The sequence below is a fragment of the Adiantum capillus-veneris genome, chromosome 22, assembly GCF_014529385.1.
Source record: "Adiantum capillus-veneris isolate H3 chromosome 22, ASM1452938v2, whole genome shotgun sequence".
Lineage (NCBI taxonomy): Eukaryota > Viridiplantae > Streptophyta > Polypodiopsida > Polypodiales > Pteridaceae > Adiantum > Adiantum capillus-veneris.
The window spans coordinates 16,050,304-16,069,833 of NC_140952.1; the positions used below are offsets into that span (position 1 = coordinate 16,050,304).

Genomic DNA, 19,530 nt, shown 5'->3' on the forward strand with positions numbered 1-19,530 from the left:
CCCACTATGCAAGCAAAAGTTCTCAAGGACAACCATAAGCTTTTGTGCATCTTCTAAAGTGTGTGCTAGAGAGAGAGAGAGAGAGAGAGACCCAAATTGGGAAAAGAGAAAAAAAAATGCATGGCAAAGGGAAAGAGAGGGGCATGCCCTGCACGTGGCCTGTCCCCTCTTCCCTCCCTCACCCTTCACTTTCCTATCTACCTCTCTCCCTTCCCTTTTCTAGCTCCACCCGATGAGCGAATTTTTTTATTTTCTAGGATTGGGTACCCCATATGTATGTTATGCGTATATGAGAGAGAGAGAGAGAGAGGGAGAGAGGGGAATACACACAATACTAGTATTATATGTTACGCATATGAGAGAGAGCGGGAGAGTGTGTGTGTGTGTCGTGACGTGCTAAAACCTTCAGCCAGGATTCTCGTCTCCAGAGGTAGAACGTCCCGCTAAGCGCGCTGTTTGCGATCTCCATTTTAGCGAGTGTCCACCTGCATGTTGCCATTGCTACAGGTAAGCACTCGATGCGAGTGAACTTTTCGCGATGATCAGCGAAAGCGGATCCTGATTGAACTAATGCTTTGACTTGGCCCCTGAGCACGTGTCAAGCAGGTCGAGCCAGGGCCGATCTAACGGGGGAATCAAAGGGGGTCGGAGCTGTTTGTGTTTTGGAGCTTGCATAATCAGGAACGAGGGCTACCCATTTGTCTTCTGACCGAGTGTATCAACTGCCATGGATGAAGAATATGATGTGATCGTGCTTGGAACTGGCCTAAAAGAGTGCATCCTCAGTGGTCTTCTGTCTGTCGATAGCCTTAAGGTAACGCAGGGATCATTCTCTTTATTTTTATTTTTTGTTTTGAGTACGCCTTGGAAGGCCCGGTCTCCACAGAAGGAAACAAGGACCATGAAGAAGGCTGCTGGGCACCAAAAACTTTTTTTTGAAAGGGGTATCTAGGCCACAATCTCTGCTAGTTGTATATTTGGAATAACTCCCTAGCATGCTGCCAAGGTTAGAATGAGCAGGACTCAAATATATTCTTTGCATTGTATGCATGGTGCTGCATAAAGTTAGGCATTAATCAAGCAGAGAAGCAGAGTTTGGATCTTTAGATTTGTTGAAAGGTGCCAATTACTTTTTTAGGTGCTACATATGGATAGAAATGACTATTATGGAGGAGAGTCAGCATCCTTAAGCCTTGTCCAGGTATGCTTCCTTAGGTTGAAGATTGCATGATTTTTTGAGATAGTTGTTTTATCGATGCTTGTTCAATGCATGCAGCTCTGGAAGAAGTTCAGGGGAAATGACACTCCCCCACCAAATTTGGGTTCAAGCAGGGATTACAACGTTGACATGGTTCCAAAGGTCAGGGTTTCATACTGTCAAAAGTCTTTGGTGAACTTTGGAAGCTTTGGTTCTGAAAGAATGTACGATTTAAGTTTAGAACTGAATGATTTAAGCGGCACACCTTCTTGCAACGCCAAAACAGTTCTGGCGAGTAATCCATTTAAAGAAATGTATTTATGCATTCATGTATATGCTCACATATACGTAATTGCAATTTTTCTATATGCAAATTTGCATTTGATGGTGGTTCTACTGCGATTCAGGGCAATGAAAATGAGATATGAACATCACTATCTTTTGAGTCTAGAGTTTCTAAAATATTATTAGTGAATTTAAGATTTTCAAACCATGAATATTCCCCACCAGCAGAAGAACCACATTAGTTTTCAAATTGCTTCAGCAGGTTATTATGCCTGCAAAACATACCAGAATTGGTTAGGGCCAAAACATGCAGGGTGAGTCACCAAAATAATGCAGCTAATCGTCAACGAGTGCTAGCTCAGTCGATAGAGCAAGAGCTTCTTGTGTCCAAGGTCTTGGGCTCAAACCCCCTTAACAATTCGTGTGACATGTGGCCTTTAGGGGCTGATCCTCAAGTCTATGATTGGTTGGCCAACCTTATCCGGCTTGTGAGGATTAGTGGTGCTAATCCTATTTTTAAGACTAAAACTTTATACTTAAGATCAAACTGAGACTCAAGAGACGAGAACACTGATGTTTGATTGATTGAATGCTTGATTGAAAACCGAGTACAATAGGCTTCTTATATAGGAAAACGAAGAGTCACAAATGACAAGACACGTCTCATTGTGAAGAGACATGACTGTAGACGTTAGACGTAAAGACACATTCTTTGGACGAAGAGCTGCAACCATTGGTCGAAGGGGTGTGACCAATTGTCGAAGGAGTGTGGCTTTCAGCGGAGAGGCATGTCTTTAGAGCGAAGAGTCGTGACCATCCAAGCGTAGGGGTCCTCCTTGGCATGTCACTTCTCGTATTTGCAACTAGGACAAGATGTAATTGTAACAGACTTGGGCACCCCAAGTCGGAAATCTGGCATGACACATGAGAGAATCACTTAAAATACTTCACAACTTTCTCACACTTTTAAAATTGAAGTTGGCACGGCCCGACGTACTTTCGTGCCCAGAGGTATTGGCCCCAAAATTGGTGTCCCTTTCGGTATTTATTTTAATTTTAATGCGTGATCAAAGTAACACCTCCCGTGGGACCTCTGTTCTCAGACTCTGTGTCCAGATGCTCTCTAGAGTGAGCTCCAAGGGTTTTATTTATTCTTACAAGGGATGCTTCAAAAGTAGAGCCCCCAAAGCAATTAGTTCAAAAGCAGTCAATCCCAAAAGCATCTGGTCCAAAAATTGCCCTAAAAAGCATTCATTGCAAATCATGGAAATCCATCCAGCCTGCCACGTGGCACATCCAACACAAAACGTGAAAATGCGCACTGCTGCCACGTAAGTATGTCAGGGCAATTTTCGGTCGTCCGTATAATTCTGCCACGTTGTCGGCTGGTCCGTCCGGGTAGTAATGCCACGTCATCATTTTGTGACATACCCCCCTCTTGAAAGAATTGTAATCGCTCTTGATTACGCTTGCAAAATTAGACATATGCCATAAACCAGTTCAGTAGACACTGACTCTTAAGTACCGACGCACTCGACGACACAAATGTAGCACTTTTACAAAGACGACATTCACATCACATTCAGATCATCACACAGAATCCATTCAGATCTAGGACCATGATTCTTGGTAACGTATTTAGCAATCGTATCTAGATCCATAGCGGACCTTGTCAGCACCATCAACGTAAAACGCGGAATTCTATACATCTGCCACGTCAGTAGTCCAACGCAAAATCCGAAAACTCCATACTACTGCCACGTCACTAGTTTGCTATGCAAGAATTCTTGGTGTGTGTGGGCTTGCTTTACTTTAGTATCTTTGGGTCACTTTGGCCCCATCGGACGGGGTTCCGTAAGTTGGTGAGAACTTTTGCTGCTTCTACTGCTTCTAGGGTTAAGGCCCCTCGACTCGGATATGCAGGTTGGCTCCGTTCTTCAATTGCTTGACACGTCAACAGTTTGTGACGGTTTCTATGTTGTGGGAGCGAGAACCAAGGAACATAAGAGAAGTGGTTTGTGTGATAATGATCTTGTGTCACATTTTATCATCTGTTGCACTTGATGTCTTTACCTACCCTCATTCTCTTTGCCCTTGCATTCTCTCATCTCCTCTCTTCGTTTGTGCTTGTATGCTTAGAGATCGTCATCTTTCCTCTTTTCCCACTCTCTTTTTTCTTTGCCATTGCATTCGCTTCTCTTTGCGTTCGTGCTTGTATGCTTAGGGATTATGGGCCATGGCTGAGTCTTCCTTGCATCTCTGGAGTTATGATAGAAACTCGGTGCGCAGATCTTTGTATTTATGTATGCTCGTGTGTGTATGAACGCGTGTTTGTGTGGGTGTGGGAGCATATATTAGTACCTAGTAGTTCTACACCTGCCGTTGGGCACTGATGATGCTAGTAGGGATGTCGTAATATTCAGTCAATACTATGCATGATGGAGCTGATGGTTATATTGTCATGTGGATGACTACCCTGAGTCTTTACCTTGCACTGTCCTTTAAAGGCGAGTCTAGGCTTATCCTGGATTCATCTAGGTATATCTTTCGGCTGTCTTCTTGTCACGTACACATCTAACCCTATGTGCATGTGGACAAGCTAACTCCTATTTATAGGGATTAGGACAACCTAGTAAGTGTTCTGGCACCCTTGTGAGCTTGTACGCAGGATGTGCATGTCCAGGCACTTCACAGATTAGTTGCATACTCTCTGATTGCACATGAGCATAGCGCAATGTCTGCTACATGTAGGTATTGGGGAGTGTTCCCATACAGGTGCATTAGTACTAAGCCTAGGTTTTTGTTTGAATGTGAATCACCTCTTATTAGTAGGTCTTCAACTTATTAATAAGTGACATTTTAGCTTCGTTTTACCAAGATCCTCGGGGATTAAGGGAGACTGCTCGACCCAGCCTTTTATGTCACAAGTTGATGACGTGGCAGAATTGTACGGACTAGATGACGAAGCATAGTAGTACGGATCTTCGCGTTTTAAGCGCTGACATGCCATGTGGTAGATACTTTACGCTATTACACATGTTTGGTTAAAAAAAATCAAAAGTTTGATGAAATTGTCAAAAAAACTTGAAATGAAAAACTCTCAAATGTTAAATCCCCATGCCATGTGTGCAAGAATAGTGGGGGTGTAAGAGATGTGTAAGAGTGGTCAAAGGATACACTGTTCCCCTCAAAAAGGAGGTGGAAAATTTTATGTTTTTTGGCCTTCCATAACTCCCACATATGATCTCCAATTTGAGTGGAGATCGTAGATCTGTAATCTACACGTCGAGCTCTTTCCATAGTTATGCTATATGATATGGTTTTACCGGCTAGATTTTAAATTCCATTTTGGGGGGAAACTTTGAATTCAAATAAACTAGACGTTTTGCCTGGCTGTACGGATTTTCGCAATTTCTGTTGGCTGCTTTGGGCCCATTGCTTTTGAGTTTGCAGCTTTTCATTTACTTGCTTTTGATTTTGAGGCCAAGGGCCTTGAAATAAGAACCCAAGGCCCCTCTTTCACTAAGTGTGTGTTGACGAGCATTTGAACAGAGAGGGCCCGTGGGAGTTGTACTTTGCTCACGCATTAATATAAAAATAATTACCGAAAGGGGCGCCAGATTTTGGGGCCAATACCTGTGGGCACGGAACTACGTCTGGGCGTTTCGACTCTAAATTTTAAAGTGTGATAAAGTTAAAAGTTGTGAAGTATTTAAGTGATTCTCTCGTGTATTGTGCCAGATTTCCGACTTGGGGTGCCCAAGTTTGTAACAGTGGTATTAGAGCTTCAGGTGTGTGCTTTTCTCAAAGCATATCGGTCCTCCAAAGTTTTTAGGAAGTTCAATCAAAGAATCTTCGTGTCCCAACCCCGGACTTATTAACCACTCCCACCCTTCATCGCGCATCGAGCGCGCTCCCGTCTTCATCCCTCTGTCTTATCTTACAGGGCATAAGCCATAAAGAAACCCAGATTACACATGGACTCAAGTGACGAATCTCGCAAGAATTAGACGAACCTACTCAACAATTTCAGATCGGGTGAAAGTCTAGGAAATTCAAATGGGCAATCGGAAGAAGAGTACGGGCCTCCATGGCCTACGGAGTATGAACGAATGGAGATGTAGCGTCAACAACAAGTTGATGCTTGTGCCAAGCAAATGCTCTACTATAGTATTTGAAGGATCCCAGTATGCGAAATTTTTGACCCGGCACTCGATTGATGAGATGCATTCCCGATGGTGTATGGCCATTGATTCACCATTAAAGTCCGCATTGAAGAAACCACATGTTACGTGGATGTGCTGTAAGGTGCAACGGAAGTGAATGTTGATAGTGCTCGGGATGAGTGCTCCGAACTGTGCTCAAGGGTTCCTTTTTACAACGGAAGGGAGAGCCTTCCGTTCTTAGAGAGAGAGTGCAAGTGCAATGATCACAAACAAAGTGAATGCTACTGTGAATGAAAGTGCCGAGAATGAGAGAGAGAGAAAGATACGACACTAGACGGTTCTCAAAGCCTCCTACAAGGGCCCCCCTCTCTATGACGAGAGAGGTCTATGCTATAGATTGCACAAATCTGGTACAATGGTCTAGATGCTGTGGACTTGATGATTACAATGTCAACGACGACGATGACGACGCCTTCGTCGTAGTCAAGTCCGGGATCTGCGACGATGGCGACGAAGGTGTCATTGTCAAGATAGGGATCTGCGATGACGATGACGAAGGTGTCGTCGTCAAGATAGAAATTGTGACGAAGATGACGACGATGGTGTTGATGACGACGACGTCAAGGTTGAAAACTAAAAACGGTAGATGATGGATCTCCTGTTGTGGCGGTAATGCGGGGCTGATCTACAACCACCATGTTGTGCAAGGGCTGAAAAGCAAAAACGCTAGGGCTGTTTTGGGCTGAAAACTGTCTACTGGCAGAACTGGCTGAATCTGCAAAAGTTAGGCTGTCTGCTGAATTCTGAAAACTCCAGGCTAATCCGGAGTCTTCTTCTTCTTGAGAAAACGCTAGGGCTCCTACTGAGGTGTTGCTTGACTGTTGGGTGCGTGCTTCCTTGTGTCTCTGCTTCTTCTGCTTCTACTGAGTGCCCACTGGATTTCTCTTGTAATTTCTTAGCGATTTGCCCTACTTACTTTTCCAACAAAAGTCACTTATTAATAAATAAGTGAAAAATGTGTACTTCTGCAAAAAGGGTTCAATGCTCTAAAAAATGCTCATGCTTGGGTATTGAATGTCGTGTTAATGATCCTACTATGTGCAATTAGAGGGTATGCAACTACTCTAGGTGCCTGGACATGCACGGCCTGCGCACAGGCTCACAAAGGTGCCAGAACACATCCTAGGCTAACCTGAACCCTAGATCTGAGATAGCTTGTCTTCATGCAGATAGGTAAGATGTGCACGTGACATCCCCTCCTTTTTAAAGTGAGGTACTGGTACCGAGCTGAATGGCGTCGGAGGAGTGCGTCGACAACTCTTGGAATCCTGCGAAGAACTCTTCGCAGGCTAGCTCTGATGCGCGGGTCGTGCGATACTTGAACTTCATGAAGGTTTGCAATGCTTGCTTCTTTGGGCCGCGCCGAAAGAGACACAAAATGACTTGTCGCGGCTCCAATGCTCCAACTACGTCTATGGTTGTGGGTCCACCTTCTTTAAGAATCTGCGTGTCACGTGACACATCCAACCCTATGTGTCCGTGGACAAGCTACAACATGACCAGGGTTCAGTTCAGTTCAGTCAGTCTAGATTAGGAAGTGATCTGGCACTTTTGTGAGTCTGTTCGCAGAACTGTGCATGTCCAGGCACTTAGATTAGATGCATATCCTCTGGTTGCACACAACATGACCATCAGATTCCAATCAAAACCCATCAGTAGCATTTTTACAGTGCATAGACCTATTTTCCCTATTTTTGACATTTTTCACTTATTATTTTTAAGTGACTTTAGTTGGGAACTAGGTAGGGCAAATTTACTAAGTTTGTATAAATAGGAACCTAGCGCTAGCACTTTCTAGCAGAAGAGGCAGCAGGAGCACTTGCTTAACAGGCACCTTCTCAGCAGGACCCCCCCCCCCCCCCCCCCCCCCAAGCATGGCCTAGCGTTTTTGCAACACAGCCTCAAAGCTAGCGTTTTTGCAAGGTAGATCAGCCTTGGCGTTTTTGCATTGCAAAGCAGCTTCGGCATTAGCAGACACAGCAGAACCACTTCACGACAGTAGATCAGCCCTAGTAGATTTCCCCCAGCAGGAGAATTCAGCCCTAGTGTTTTTGGAGCAGCAGGACATCCGACGTTTTGCAGTTCCATCGCGACAGAACCAGCCCATAGACCAGCGTTTTCAGTTTTCAGTAGTTAGTACCCGCAGAAGAAGTCCCGAACATCGCAGATCTCACCTTCCTGCAGCAGATCCTCGCCGCACGATCAGATCCCGCAAAGTTTGCAGATTCAGCCCGGAAAACACAGATTTCAGCATCTGCGTTTTCAGCGTGTCGTCGTCGTACCGTCGTCATCAACATCGTCACCGACATAGAGTCAGAATTCAGAAGATAAAGATTTGCAAATTTCAGCCATTAGCATTTTCAGATTCAGCCCGTCTCATCGTCGTCAACATCGTCGGCAAGTCCAAGCATTGTAGAGATTTGTGCAATCATAAGTAGACCGCTCTCGCCATAGAGAGTGGGGCCTTCGGACATCAAAACTTTACTATTCCCTGTTTTCTTAGTTGTTGCATGAAAAGTAAGCATTACATTGATGCAACCAAGAATGAAATAACATTAGCATCCATCTTACCGTCATACTTACTGAACGTCAACTACTCAGTGATTGGGTTGTTGGAATTTGCATCTCTACTTGTGCTACTCGATGAAGTGTCAATGTCCTTGATTGGCTCGGATTTCGATGTGAGTACTTATAGGACCAACTCTTGCATGCGTTGGTCTCTCTGCGTCTCACGTTGTAACTCCATAGCCGCTCGCCTTTCTTCAGCTGCCAAGCGCGCTTGCTCATGCTCACGCTCCATGGCTGCTCGTCTTTCTTCTAAGGCGGCACGTTGCACCTCCCGTTACAGCAGCATCTCTATTATCGACTTGACCAAAGCCTCCATAGGATTTGGTGCAATCCGTGGCATAGATGGCGATGGGGGAGGATGTGGGAACAATCCTTCTGGTGTAGAAACTTCTCCTTCTCCAACTCCACTCTCATCACCTTCACGCAAAGTATCCATTCCGCTTTGGGTGATGACCATACATTGAGATCTTGGGTAGTGGGGTTGTTGAGAAACTTGGGTTCTTGAGGTTCTTGGGGTCTTAGCTTGCAATCAGTGTTTGAGAAGGCTTTGCTCTTACTCGAGCTCGACTCTTCCCTGCGGGGGCACACCCCTTTGCGGCCTTGTGCTCACACCAAAGTTGCTTTTCCCCACCTCACGTCTATTGGTCGGCCGCTAAGTGCATGGTCCGCTCTCAATGAGTGAAAAGAGGAACAAGGGGAGGTTGGACAAGCCCTTCTTTCTTGGGTTACCTGCCACTCTTCAAAAACACGATTAGAAATTGACACGCCCAATTGGACTTGGGTTACGTGCGACCGCAACAAGCAAAAAATTCTGTGGTTCTTTCCTTGAGTGATACAGAACACTGGCAAAAAGCTCTGATACCAATGTAAGGTGCAGCAGAAGTGAATGTTGATAGTGCTCAAGATGAGTGCTCCTAACTGTGCTGAAGGGTTCCTTTTTACTTACGGAAGGAAGAGCCTTTTGTTTTTCTTAGAGAGAGAGTGCAAGTGCAATGATCACAAACAAAGTGAATGCTGTTGTGAATGAAAGTGCTGAGAATGAGAGAGAGAGAGAGAGAGAAAAAAAAAGATACGACACCAGACGGTTCTCAAACCCTCCTCCAAGGGCCCCTCTCTCTATGGCGAGTGTCACAAACTGCTGACGTGTCAAAGCCTTGAAGAATGGGGCCAACTTACAGATGCCGGCCGAGGGGCCTAAACCCTAAGAAGAACAAGTAACAGAAGAAGAAGTCCTACCAACTTATGGGGACCCCGTTCGATGGGGCCCCAAGTGACATAAAGGATTAAAATAAGCAGGACCCACACACACACACACAAATCCGGAAATTGTGTTGACATGATGACGTGGTAGAACTGTACGGATTTCTGCGTTTCACATTGACAATGCTGACGTGGCAGATTTTCGCAAAACGTGCTGACAGTGCTGACATGGGAGTTGTACGGAATTCCGTGATTTACGTTGGCAGCCTTTTGGCATTGCTTTTGGACCAGAAGCTTTTGAGTTTGAAGGCTTTTCATGTAAACTGCTTTTCATAGGCCAAGGGCCTTTAAATATGTGCTAAGGGCTCATTCTCTGGCATGCTTCCTGGAGAAGGTGCAGAGTCTCCAATATCGGCTTGTACTGTGTTGATGCAATATAAAGAAAAATCGAAAGAGGCGCCAAGGTTTGGGGCCAATACTCTTTGGGGTGGAATTTTGCCACTCCATGTCGCGTGTCTTCTCTCTCTCTCTCTCTCTCTCTCTCTCTCTCTCTCAGTTCAGTTGTTATTAAAGTGCTAAAAGTCTGTCTAGTCTATTCTTTTCTATTGGCATGTGGTGCCCGTCTTGTGACATCGAGAGAGGTCTATGCTATAGATTGCACAAATTTGGTACAATGGTCTAGATGCTGTGGACTTGATGATGACAATGTCGACGATGACGATGGAGACTATGATGATGACGATGAAGGTGTCGTCGTCAAGTCCAGGATCTTCGACGATGGCGACGAAGGTGTCGTCAAGATAGGGATCTGCGATGACGATGATGAAGGTGTCGTCGTCAAGATAGGGACTGTGATGACGATGACGATGTCGTCGACAACGATGGTGTTGATGACGATGGCGTCAAGGCTGAAAACTAAAAATGCTAGATGCTCTGCTATGGATCTACTACTGTGGCGGTAATGCGGGGCTGATCTGCAAACTGCCGTGTCGTGCAAGGGCTGAAAAGAAAAAATGCTGGCTGATCTGGCTGAAATGAAAAAATGCTTGGGCTGTTTTGGGCTTGAAACTGTCTACTGGCAGAATTGGCTGAATCTACAAACACTAGGCTGTCTGCTGAATTCTGAAAATGCTAGGCTGATCTGCTGAAATCTGGAAACGCCAGGCTGATCTGGGTCTTCTTCTTCCCGACTGCTGGGTGCTTGCCTCCTTGTGTCCCTGCTTCTTCTGCTTCTATTGAGTGCCTACTGGGTTTCTTTTATAATTCCTTGGCAATTTGCCCTACTTAGTTTTCCAACAAAAGTCACTTATTAATAAATAATTGAACACTGTGTACTTTGGCAAAAAGGGTTCAATGCATTAAAAAATGCTCATGCTTGGGTACTGAATGTCATGCTAATGATCTTGCTATGTGCAATCAGAGGGTATGCAACTATTCTAAGTGCTTGGACATGCACGACGTGCGCACAAGCTTACAAAGGTGCGAGAACACTTCCTAGGATAACGTGAACCCTAGACCTGAGATAGCTTGTCCACATGGACATAGGGTTAGATGTGCATGTGACTTGTACATTGACGATGAACTTGATGATGTGATCAAACGATGAGTCAAACCAAATATTGAAGACCACAAAGCCTCCAACCAGACACAGCAAGGGAACATATTACCCCGGTTATTTGGGTCGACAATCTTCTTTTGCAAATGCACGAAAAGCCAAGAAGCGTGTGCGCTTCGAGGGTGTGTCCAGTTCGTCCTCATCCTCTTCAGACAGTTTCGACAATTGCTCCTCTTCCGATTCTAGCGATGAGGACGGAAAGGGCAAGAAACAACAGAAGAACCAAAGACATGGAACGACCAAGAAGAAGGCCAAGAAAGGTAGATCACACCGCAGATCTCAGAAATTTTTTGACATGAGGAGGATTCTTCTCTTTTGAGAGTTCGGACTCTGATGACCAGACGTTTTATTCTAAGAGGAAGCACTTTTATAGAGCCAATCAATACGACTTTCTCGAAGATAAGAGCAAGAAGACCAAACGATTCAAGGAAGGCAGACAAGTTTCAAAAATTTTGTCCTTCGTGTGCAAAATGGGAGGAACCTTTTTGCCACCCTCAACAATCTCAAAAGGTGCCTTGCCTGTTGACAAATGCACCGTATTGTTGTACGCTGTAAGGTGCAGCGGAATGAATGTTGTATTTTCTCAAGATTAGTGATCTTTATTGCTCAAGGTTCCTTTTAGTTCTTAGGGAAAGAGAGAGCTTTCCATCTGTAGAGTGCTGTGGTCACGAACAAAGTGAGTGGATATTGTGCGTGCAAGTGAATGAGACTGAGAGAAGGAGAGAGAAGAGATACGACACCGAGAGGTTGTAAAACCCTCCTCCGAAGGCCCCACTCTCGTCGGCGAGAGCGGTCTAACTTGATTGCACAAAGGTGTACAATGCGAATGCAATGGACTGATGCAATGGGACTATGCCGATGACGACGACGGTGGTGACGACGACGACTTGATGGCTGAAATCTGAGATCTTCTAATCGCTGAATTCGGGGACTGTTTCGGTGGCTGAAAATGACTGTTTTGGCTGCGTTTTCTTGGCTAAACTTGGGGGGACTTCTGCAACTGAATGGGGGCTGATCTGCTACTGTTCCATATGCTGAAAATCTGCGTTTTTAGGCTGCAAACCAAAAACGCTGACCTGCTGTCCTAGCGTTAGTGATTTGTTGAGCTTCTGCCGTCGAATGGCTGGAAACAGGAAACGCTAGGGCTGCTATGCATCTGCTGATGAAATCGCTACAAAGTTGATGTCTGCTCTGCTGAATGCAATGAAAAAAAACGCTGAATTGACCAGCAGATCCAACGTTAGTAAATGGCTGCAAAAACGCTGAGCTTGCTGAACAAAAACGCTAAGGCCTGAGGTGATTCTGTCGCGGGAAAACACCGAGGGCAGCTGATCTGCAAGGGACTAACGCCAGAAGGGGGAAGACTTCAGGCAATGCTGATGCTCTGTGAAAACGCCAAGGAAGTGGGAGGTATGGCGATGGGGGGTCATGAGGGGGGGGTACTGCTGAGAAGTTGCCTGTTGAGCGGGAAGCTCCTGCTGCCTCTTCTGCTAGAAAGTGCTAACTTGGGTTTGCTTATATATTAACTTAGCAAAATTGCCCTACCTACTTTTGTTGGAAAGTCACTTAAGAATAATAAGTGAAAATCTCAATAAATAGGAAAATAGGCTAAATGCACTGGAAAATTCCCCTAACGGATGCTAATAGATTCTGATGGGAATTCCGATGATCATGCTGTGTGCAACCGGAGGATATTCATCTATGCTAAGTGACTGGGCATGCACGGTCTACGAATAGACTCACAAAAGTGCCAGATCACTACTAATCTAGACTTGACTGAACTGACTGAACCTTGCTGTGGTGTAGCTTGTCCATGGACACATAGGGTTGGGATGTGTCACGTGACATCCGCTCCTTTTTCAAAGTGAGGTACTGGTACCGAACTGTATGGCGTCGAGGGAGATCGCCAACTGCATCCGGAATCCTAGAAGGGACTCTTCGCCGGCCCACTCTGTTGTGTGGGTCGAGCGATACTTGAACTTCATAAAGGTTTGCAACGCTTGCTTCTTTGGGCCGCACCGAAAGCGACTCAAAGTCTTCTGAATCTCCTTTCTTGCTTTAACTTCGTGTAGAGTCGTACTTCTTCCATCTTCAAGAATCTCCATGGCTGAAAATTCTTGAAACCATCTCCAACACAAAACCATGAACATACCCATTCCATGTAAAGTGAAGGAAAAAAATCGTGTCTTCTCTAAAGACTGTATGCAATGTAGATGAACATAGAGATGGAGTGACAACCCGTTCATCAAACACATGCAAACAATGCGGTCGAATCTTTTCTGTTTGATCGAAACCAATCAACTGTGGCAAATCACAATGGAAATGCCCATGCTTGGTGCTCATACAATCATGTGCTCGTTCAGAAACTGTGTCATGCCAAGGAAGAGACATGGAATGTGAAATCCTGAAATACAAACTTTTCAAGTTTTCATGAACAATCCGCATACATTCGTGCTCATCCATGAGAGAAACGTGCTCAACATACAATATGTCATGCCTAATAAAAGGGATCACATACCGATGCTGACTAAAATACAGGAAACCTTCGCGAATGAAACACTTGAACAATGCGTGCGTATCAATCATGCGAACACATAATACTTCCTGTGATGGTTCCTTGGACCAAGGCTCGAGAGCCAAGATCGGTTCTTCGTGATTGATCAAATCTGCAACAAGGTTAGCTTCGCTAGAAAAAGCATCCACTAACACCTCATCCTTGTGAACAATCACATTTGCTTCATGCAAATCATCATGCTGGTCTTTATCATCCAAATCATCATGCAAATCATTATCCTTCAAATCATCATGCTTCTCATAGTCATGCAAATCCTGTGTGTCATGCTGTGGAGAAAAAGAGACCGAGAGAGTCTCCTTATCTCGTATCCTTTCATCCTTGTCCTGCATATTAGCAATGAGAGATGGAGAAGGAGAAGTATCCACTCCATGAAGCCATTTCATGCCTGAAATCATATTACATCCTGAGAGAGGAGAAACAACAAATCTTCTAGTGAAGGCAGTCTGTTGAATTGCAAACAACACATCAAGGCACTCCTTCGTGATGAGAGCGTCCATACGAGGACGAAAGCCAAAGACCTCGATAGGAGATCTCGAACTAACTGCAAGGCGGGCTCTCTCAATAAGAGAGAGGCTGATCACATCATGCATACTACCTGAGTCAAACAATATGACAAAACGGTGCCCCGACGTACTACCATAACATTTAATGAGAGAATCATCAATGGGAGGGTCCTGAGAAACTTTGGGCACAATCGTGTTATTATTCATTGCATTGATTGATGTAGTTGGTGTTGTGGGTTCTTTAGATTCATTCGATTCAAGCTTAGGACATGTTCTTTTTATGTTACCCTTAACGTGACAATGAAAACAACGATCTTCTTTAGAATACGTGCTTTGCTCTTCCGAAGTGATGTATCCTCCTACAATTCCTTGTGTTACCTTTTCATCTGGAGTAAGCTTAGATTTAGCAGTTGTGTTAACCTTACCCTTAGATTCATTGGAAGAATTTTTTGATGAGATACTGTTGGTAGATTGGTTAGAAGAGTTATATTCTTACCATTCTTACCGTTCTTACCGTTCAGAGAAGTCTGCGAGGTACTTGTGGAAGTCTTGTTTTCCTTAGGCTTTCCCTTGTTATGCTTCATCTCCTGTGCGAGAGCAATCGCTACCGCCTTGTTGAGATCGATTGGATCAAGTACTTCGACATCGTACTTGATATACTCGTCCAATCCAAAGAGAAAAGCCTCTTTGTGCTCTTCATCCAACATGCGTAGTTGGGTACCTAGCTGCAAAACACGATTAGAAAAAGACATGACCGGCATACCATTTTGCTTGAGAGCGCGCCAATCGTCCTTCAATCGTGCGAGGTACTGAGGTGGCATAAACCGTGCCTTGAGCTTGTCTTGGAAATCAGCCCAACTAAAAGAGGGGCGTGAAATCGTCGGCTGCCTCTAGGTGCGCGGCTAGCTGTGCCTCTTGCCATGCGTGGTACCAATTGATGGCATCACCGGCAAGGTACATAGCTACCGTCAAAACTTTGCTATTTCCTGTCTTCTTAGTTGTCGCAAAATAAGCATTAAATTGATGCAACCAAGAATGAATACCTGTAGCATCCATCTTACCGTCATACTTAGTGAAAGTCAACTTTTTTGTAACTGGATGGTTGGAATTCGCATCATGGCTTGCGCCACTTGACGAACTCCCACGATCTTTGGGTGCTTCGGTCTTCGAGGCTAGGATTTTGGCAATAAATTCTTGATTGCGAAGCTCCCTTTGAGCTTCACGCTCGGCGTCCTTTTCTGCTTTTCGTGCATCTCGTTCATCGTGCTCCCGTTCGAGAGCAAGTCGATTCTCTTCTTGTTTTGCGGCAAGAACAATGCGCTCACGTTCCCGAGCAAGTTGATTTTCTTCTTGTTGTGCGGCCAATCTTGCGTTTCTTTCATCGCGCTCGCGATCCTTGGCTTCTTGTGCACGGTCCTTCGCTGCTTGTTCTTCTACTTTGCTTGCGAGTTGTGCCAATGCAATTCGATTCGTTTCTTGTTGTTGTGCCATCATGTCCAACATCGATTTGACCATCATCTCCATAGGAGTGAGGACAACTCGTGGCGTAGATGGCGAAGGGGGAGGGTTGGAAAAATCATCTCCGGGTGGGGACGAGTCTTCGTCGCCTCTCTCATGCTCATCACCTATATGCGAAGTATCCATTCCGCTTCGGGTGACGACCATGCACTATGATCTTGGGGTCTTAAGTTCGCGAGGAACTTGGGTTCTTGAGGTTCTTGTGGTCCTTGATTCGTGAGAATCTTGGGTTCTTGAGGTTCTTGAGTCTTGAGGGTCTTTGGTTCTTGGGGTTCTTGAGGTTTTCTTTCGCTTGCAAATCGCGTTGGAGAAGGATCTTCTCTTCACCCGAGTTCTACCCTTTTCTACGGGCGCACCCCTTGGCGGCCTTGCGCTCACACCAAGGCTGCTTTTTCCCACCTCACGTCGATTGGCCGGCCTCTAAGTGCACGGTCCGCTCTCAATGAGTGAAAAGAGACACAAGGGGAGGCTGGACAAGCCCTTCTTTCTTGGGATTCCTGTCACTCTTCAACAAAACACGATTAGGAATCGCCACGCCTAAGCGAACTTGGGTTCGTGCGATCGCAACAAGCAAAAAAATTCTTGTGGTTCTTTCCTTGAGTAATGCAGAACACTTTCAAAGCTCTGATACCAATGTAAGGTGCAGCGGAGTGAATGTTGTATTTTCTCAAGATTAGTGATCTTTATTGCTCAAGGTTCCTTTTAGTTCTTAGGGAAAGAGAGAGCTTTCCGTCTGTAGAGTGTTGTGGTCACGAACAAAGTGAGTGGATATTGTGCGTGCAAGTGAATGAGACTGAGAGAAGGAGAGAGAAGAGATACGACACCGAGAGGTTGTAAAACCCTCCTTAACGTTTTGCGTGATTTGAATTTTGCCAAAACGTTAAGTTTGACACGCAAAAGGCGCCAAGGTTATAACAGCCACTGCCTATTCCAAATCAACCATGGGACAGCATTGCTATGGATTTTATCTTTGATCTTCCAAGAACGCCGACAGGGAATGATTATATATGGACCATTATTTGCAGGTTCACCAAGCAAGCCCATTTTATTCGTGTCACGAAGAAGATAAAATCCGACCAAATGGCACGGTTGTTTATGTACAATGTGTTCAAGTACGATGGTATCCCACAGTCTATTGCCAGTGATCGTGATCCTCGTATGACAAGCCTATTTTAGAGAGGCTTGTTTGAAAACATGGGCACTACGCTCAAGTTTCCTCCTCATTTTATCCACAAATTGATGGACACTCAAACGAGGCTAATCTTTTGTCTTGGATTTGCTGGAGTGTTATGTGTCAAATAATAAGGGCAAGTGGGAACAGCATCTACCCAATGCTTGAGTATGCGTATGTCACGTGACACATCCCAACCCTATGTGTCCGTGGACAAGCTACACCACAACAGGGTTCAGTCAGTTCAGTCAAGTCTAGATTAGCACTGATCTGGCACTTTTGTGAGTCTATTCCTAGACCGTGCATGCCCAATCACTTAGCATAGATGCATATCCTCCGGTTGCAAACCACATGATCATCGGAATTCCCATCAGAATCTATTAGCATCCGTTAGGGGAATTTTCCAGTGCATTTAGCCTATTTTCCTATTTATTGGGATTTTCACTTATTATTTTTAAGTGACTTTCCAACAAAAGTAGGTAGGGCAATTTTGCTAAGTTAATATATAAGCAAACCCAAGTTAGCACTTTCTGGCAGAAGAGGCAGCAGGAGCTTCCCGCTCAACAGGCAACTTCTCAGCAGTACCCCCCCTCATGACCCCCCATCGCCATACCTCCCACTTCCTTGGCGTTTTCACAAAGCATCAGCATTGCCTGAAGTCTTCCCCCTTCTGGCGTTAGTCCCTTGCAGATCAGCTGCCCTCGGTGTTTTCCCGCGACACAATCACCTCAGGCCTTAGCGTTTTTGTTCAGCAAGCTCAGCGTTTTTGCAGCCATTTACTAACGCTGGATCTGCTGGTCAATTCAGCGTTTTTTTTCATTACATTCAGCAGAGCAGACATCAACTTTGTAGCGATTTCATCAGCAGATGCATAGCAGCCCTAGCGTTTCCTGTTTCCAGCCATTCGACAACAGAAGCTCAGCAAATCACTAACGCTAGGACAGCAGGTCAGCGTTTTTGGTTTGCAGCCTAAAAACGCAGATTTTCAGCATATGGAACAGTAGCAGATCAGCCCCCATTTAGTTGCAGAAGTCCCCCCAAGTTTAGCCAAGAAAACGCAGCCAAAACAGTCATTTTCAGCCACCGAAACAGTCCCCGAATTCAGTGATTAGAAGATCTCAGATTTCAGCAATCAAGTCGTCGTCGTCACCACCGTCGTCGTCATCGGCATAGTCCCATTGCATCAGTCCATTGCATACGCATTGTACACCTTTGTGCAATCAAAGAATAGACCACTCTCGCCGACGAGAGTGGGGCCTTCGGAGGAGGGTTTTATAACCTCTCGGGTGTCGTATCTCTTCTCTCTCCTTCTCTCAGTCTCATTCACTTGCACGCACAATATCCACTCACTTTGTTCATGATCATAGCACTCTCCATAAGACGGAAGGCTCTCTCCTTCCCTAAGAACTAAAAGGAACCTTGAGCAATTAAGATCACTAATCTTGAGAAAATACAACATTCATTCCGTTGCACCTTACACCGGGTCCCTGTGCTGGGACCCGTCGACCCTCTCAATAAAGGTCACTTAGCTCAAGTTCTGGCACGTGATGAGGCAAGTGGTGGACTGGTTACCGCAAGAGGTGCTGCAATTTGAGTTGTCCGATACTGAGTTCAAGCCTTGTTGGCAAGACGCGCTTCTTGCACCCCTCATTGTCTCCCTACTCAGGGTCGTTTTTGTTACACAGGGATTTTTGTTTTGCGTCGTGCATCTTGCGTGCTTCACCCTTCACGATGTGGCTTCTGTCTCTGATAGCCTTTGCGCTCAGCTCCTGAATGCACACTCCCACGCTGAAAATAGTGCAACAGAGTGGCGGCAGTTCGTTGCCTCTCTTAGGTGGCTCTATATTGGGGGTTTTACCCTAACAAGTAGTGCTTTCAACTAGCAAGCACATGAATCACGGCCAGTAGCTCTTTCTCATAGATTTACATAGTCTTTTCTGGCCCTTGCAAGATTCTTCTTTCATAAGCTACTACCCGACCATCTTGCATTAACACTGCCCCACTACTATTGCCACACTCATCACAATGGACCACAAATGACTTCCTGAGGTCTGGTAAGACAATTATTGGATCCGAAGTCATCTTATCCTTTAAGAAATTAAAAGTTGAAATCTCTTTTTGTGTCCACTTGAAGGTGACCTCTTTCTTTTGCAAAGCATGTAGGGGTGAAGCAATCTTGACAAAGTTCTTGATAAACCTTCTGTATAAGAGCATAAGCCCAAGAAGCTACGGATTTCATGCACAATTTTTAAATCTGGCCTTGGCCTAATTGCTTCAACCTTGGCAAGATCCATTTGGACACCATCCTTTGACACTGTGGTAAAAAAAGTGAATCTCTTCCAAGAATAACTCACTTTTCTTAGGATTAACAAGCAACCTGTGACCGTGTAGCTCTTCGAAGACAATGGTCAAGTGACGCCTATGCTCCTCATTCTTTGAATAGACTATCATGTCATCAAAGAATGTGCCGACAAACTTTTGATGTGGACGGAAAATCCGATCCATCATCCTATTGAACGTAGCAGGAGCATTTGTAAGACCGAACAACATCACTAAGAACTCATTTAGACCAAATGTCGTCCTAAACGCAGTCTCGTAGTCTTGTGCACATCCTCTGGCCTTATATGAATTTGATGGTACCCACTCTTAAGGTCTATCTTGCTTGGGATAG

General features: G+C 45.1%; 1 protein-coding gene across 2 annotated transcripts in view; it reads left to right on the forward strand.

Annotated features, from left to right (window-relative positions):
- Positions 1–366: 366 nt before the first annotated feature.
- LOC147428961 (guanosine nucleotide diphosphate dissociation inhibitor 1-like) overlaps positions 367–19,530 on the forward strand; it is a 35,502-nt gene continuing 16,338 nt past the window's right edge. Inside the window, exons 1-4 of one of the 2 annotated variants that reach the window (XM_086494929.1) lie at positions 367–507; positions 604–814; positions 1,139–1,201; positions 1,277–1,360. In XM_086494929.1, coding sequence (XP_086351055.1) covers positions 728–814; positions 1,139–1,201; positions 1,277–1,360 — 234 coding nt within the window. In that variant the 5' untranslated portion in view covers positions 367–507; positions 604–727. The remainder of the gene's footprint in view (positions 508–603; positions 815–1,138; positions 1,202–1,276; positions 1,361–19,530) is intronic. The other variant, XM_086494928.1, reaches the window with a different exon arrangement.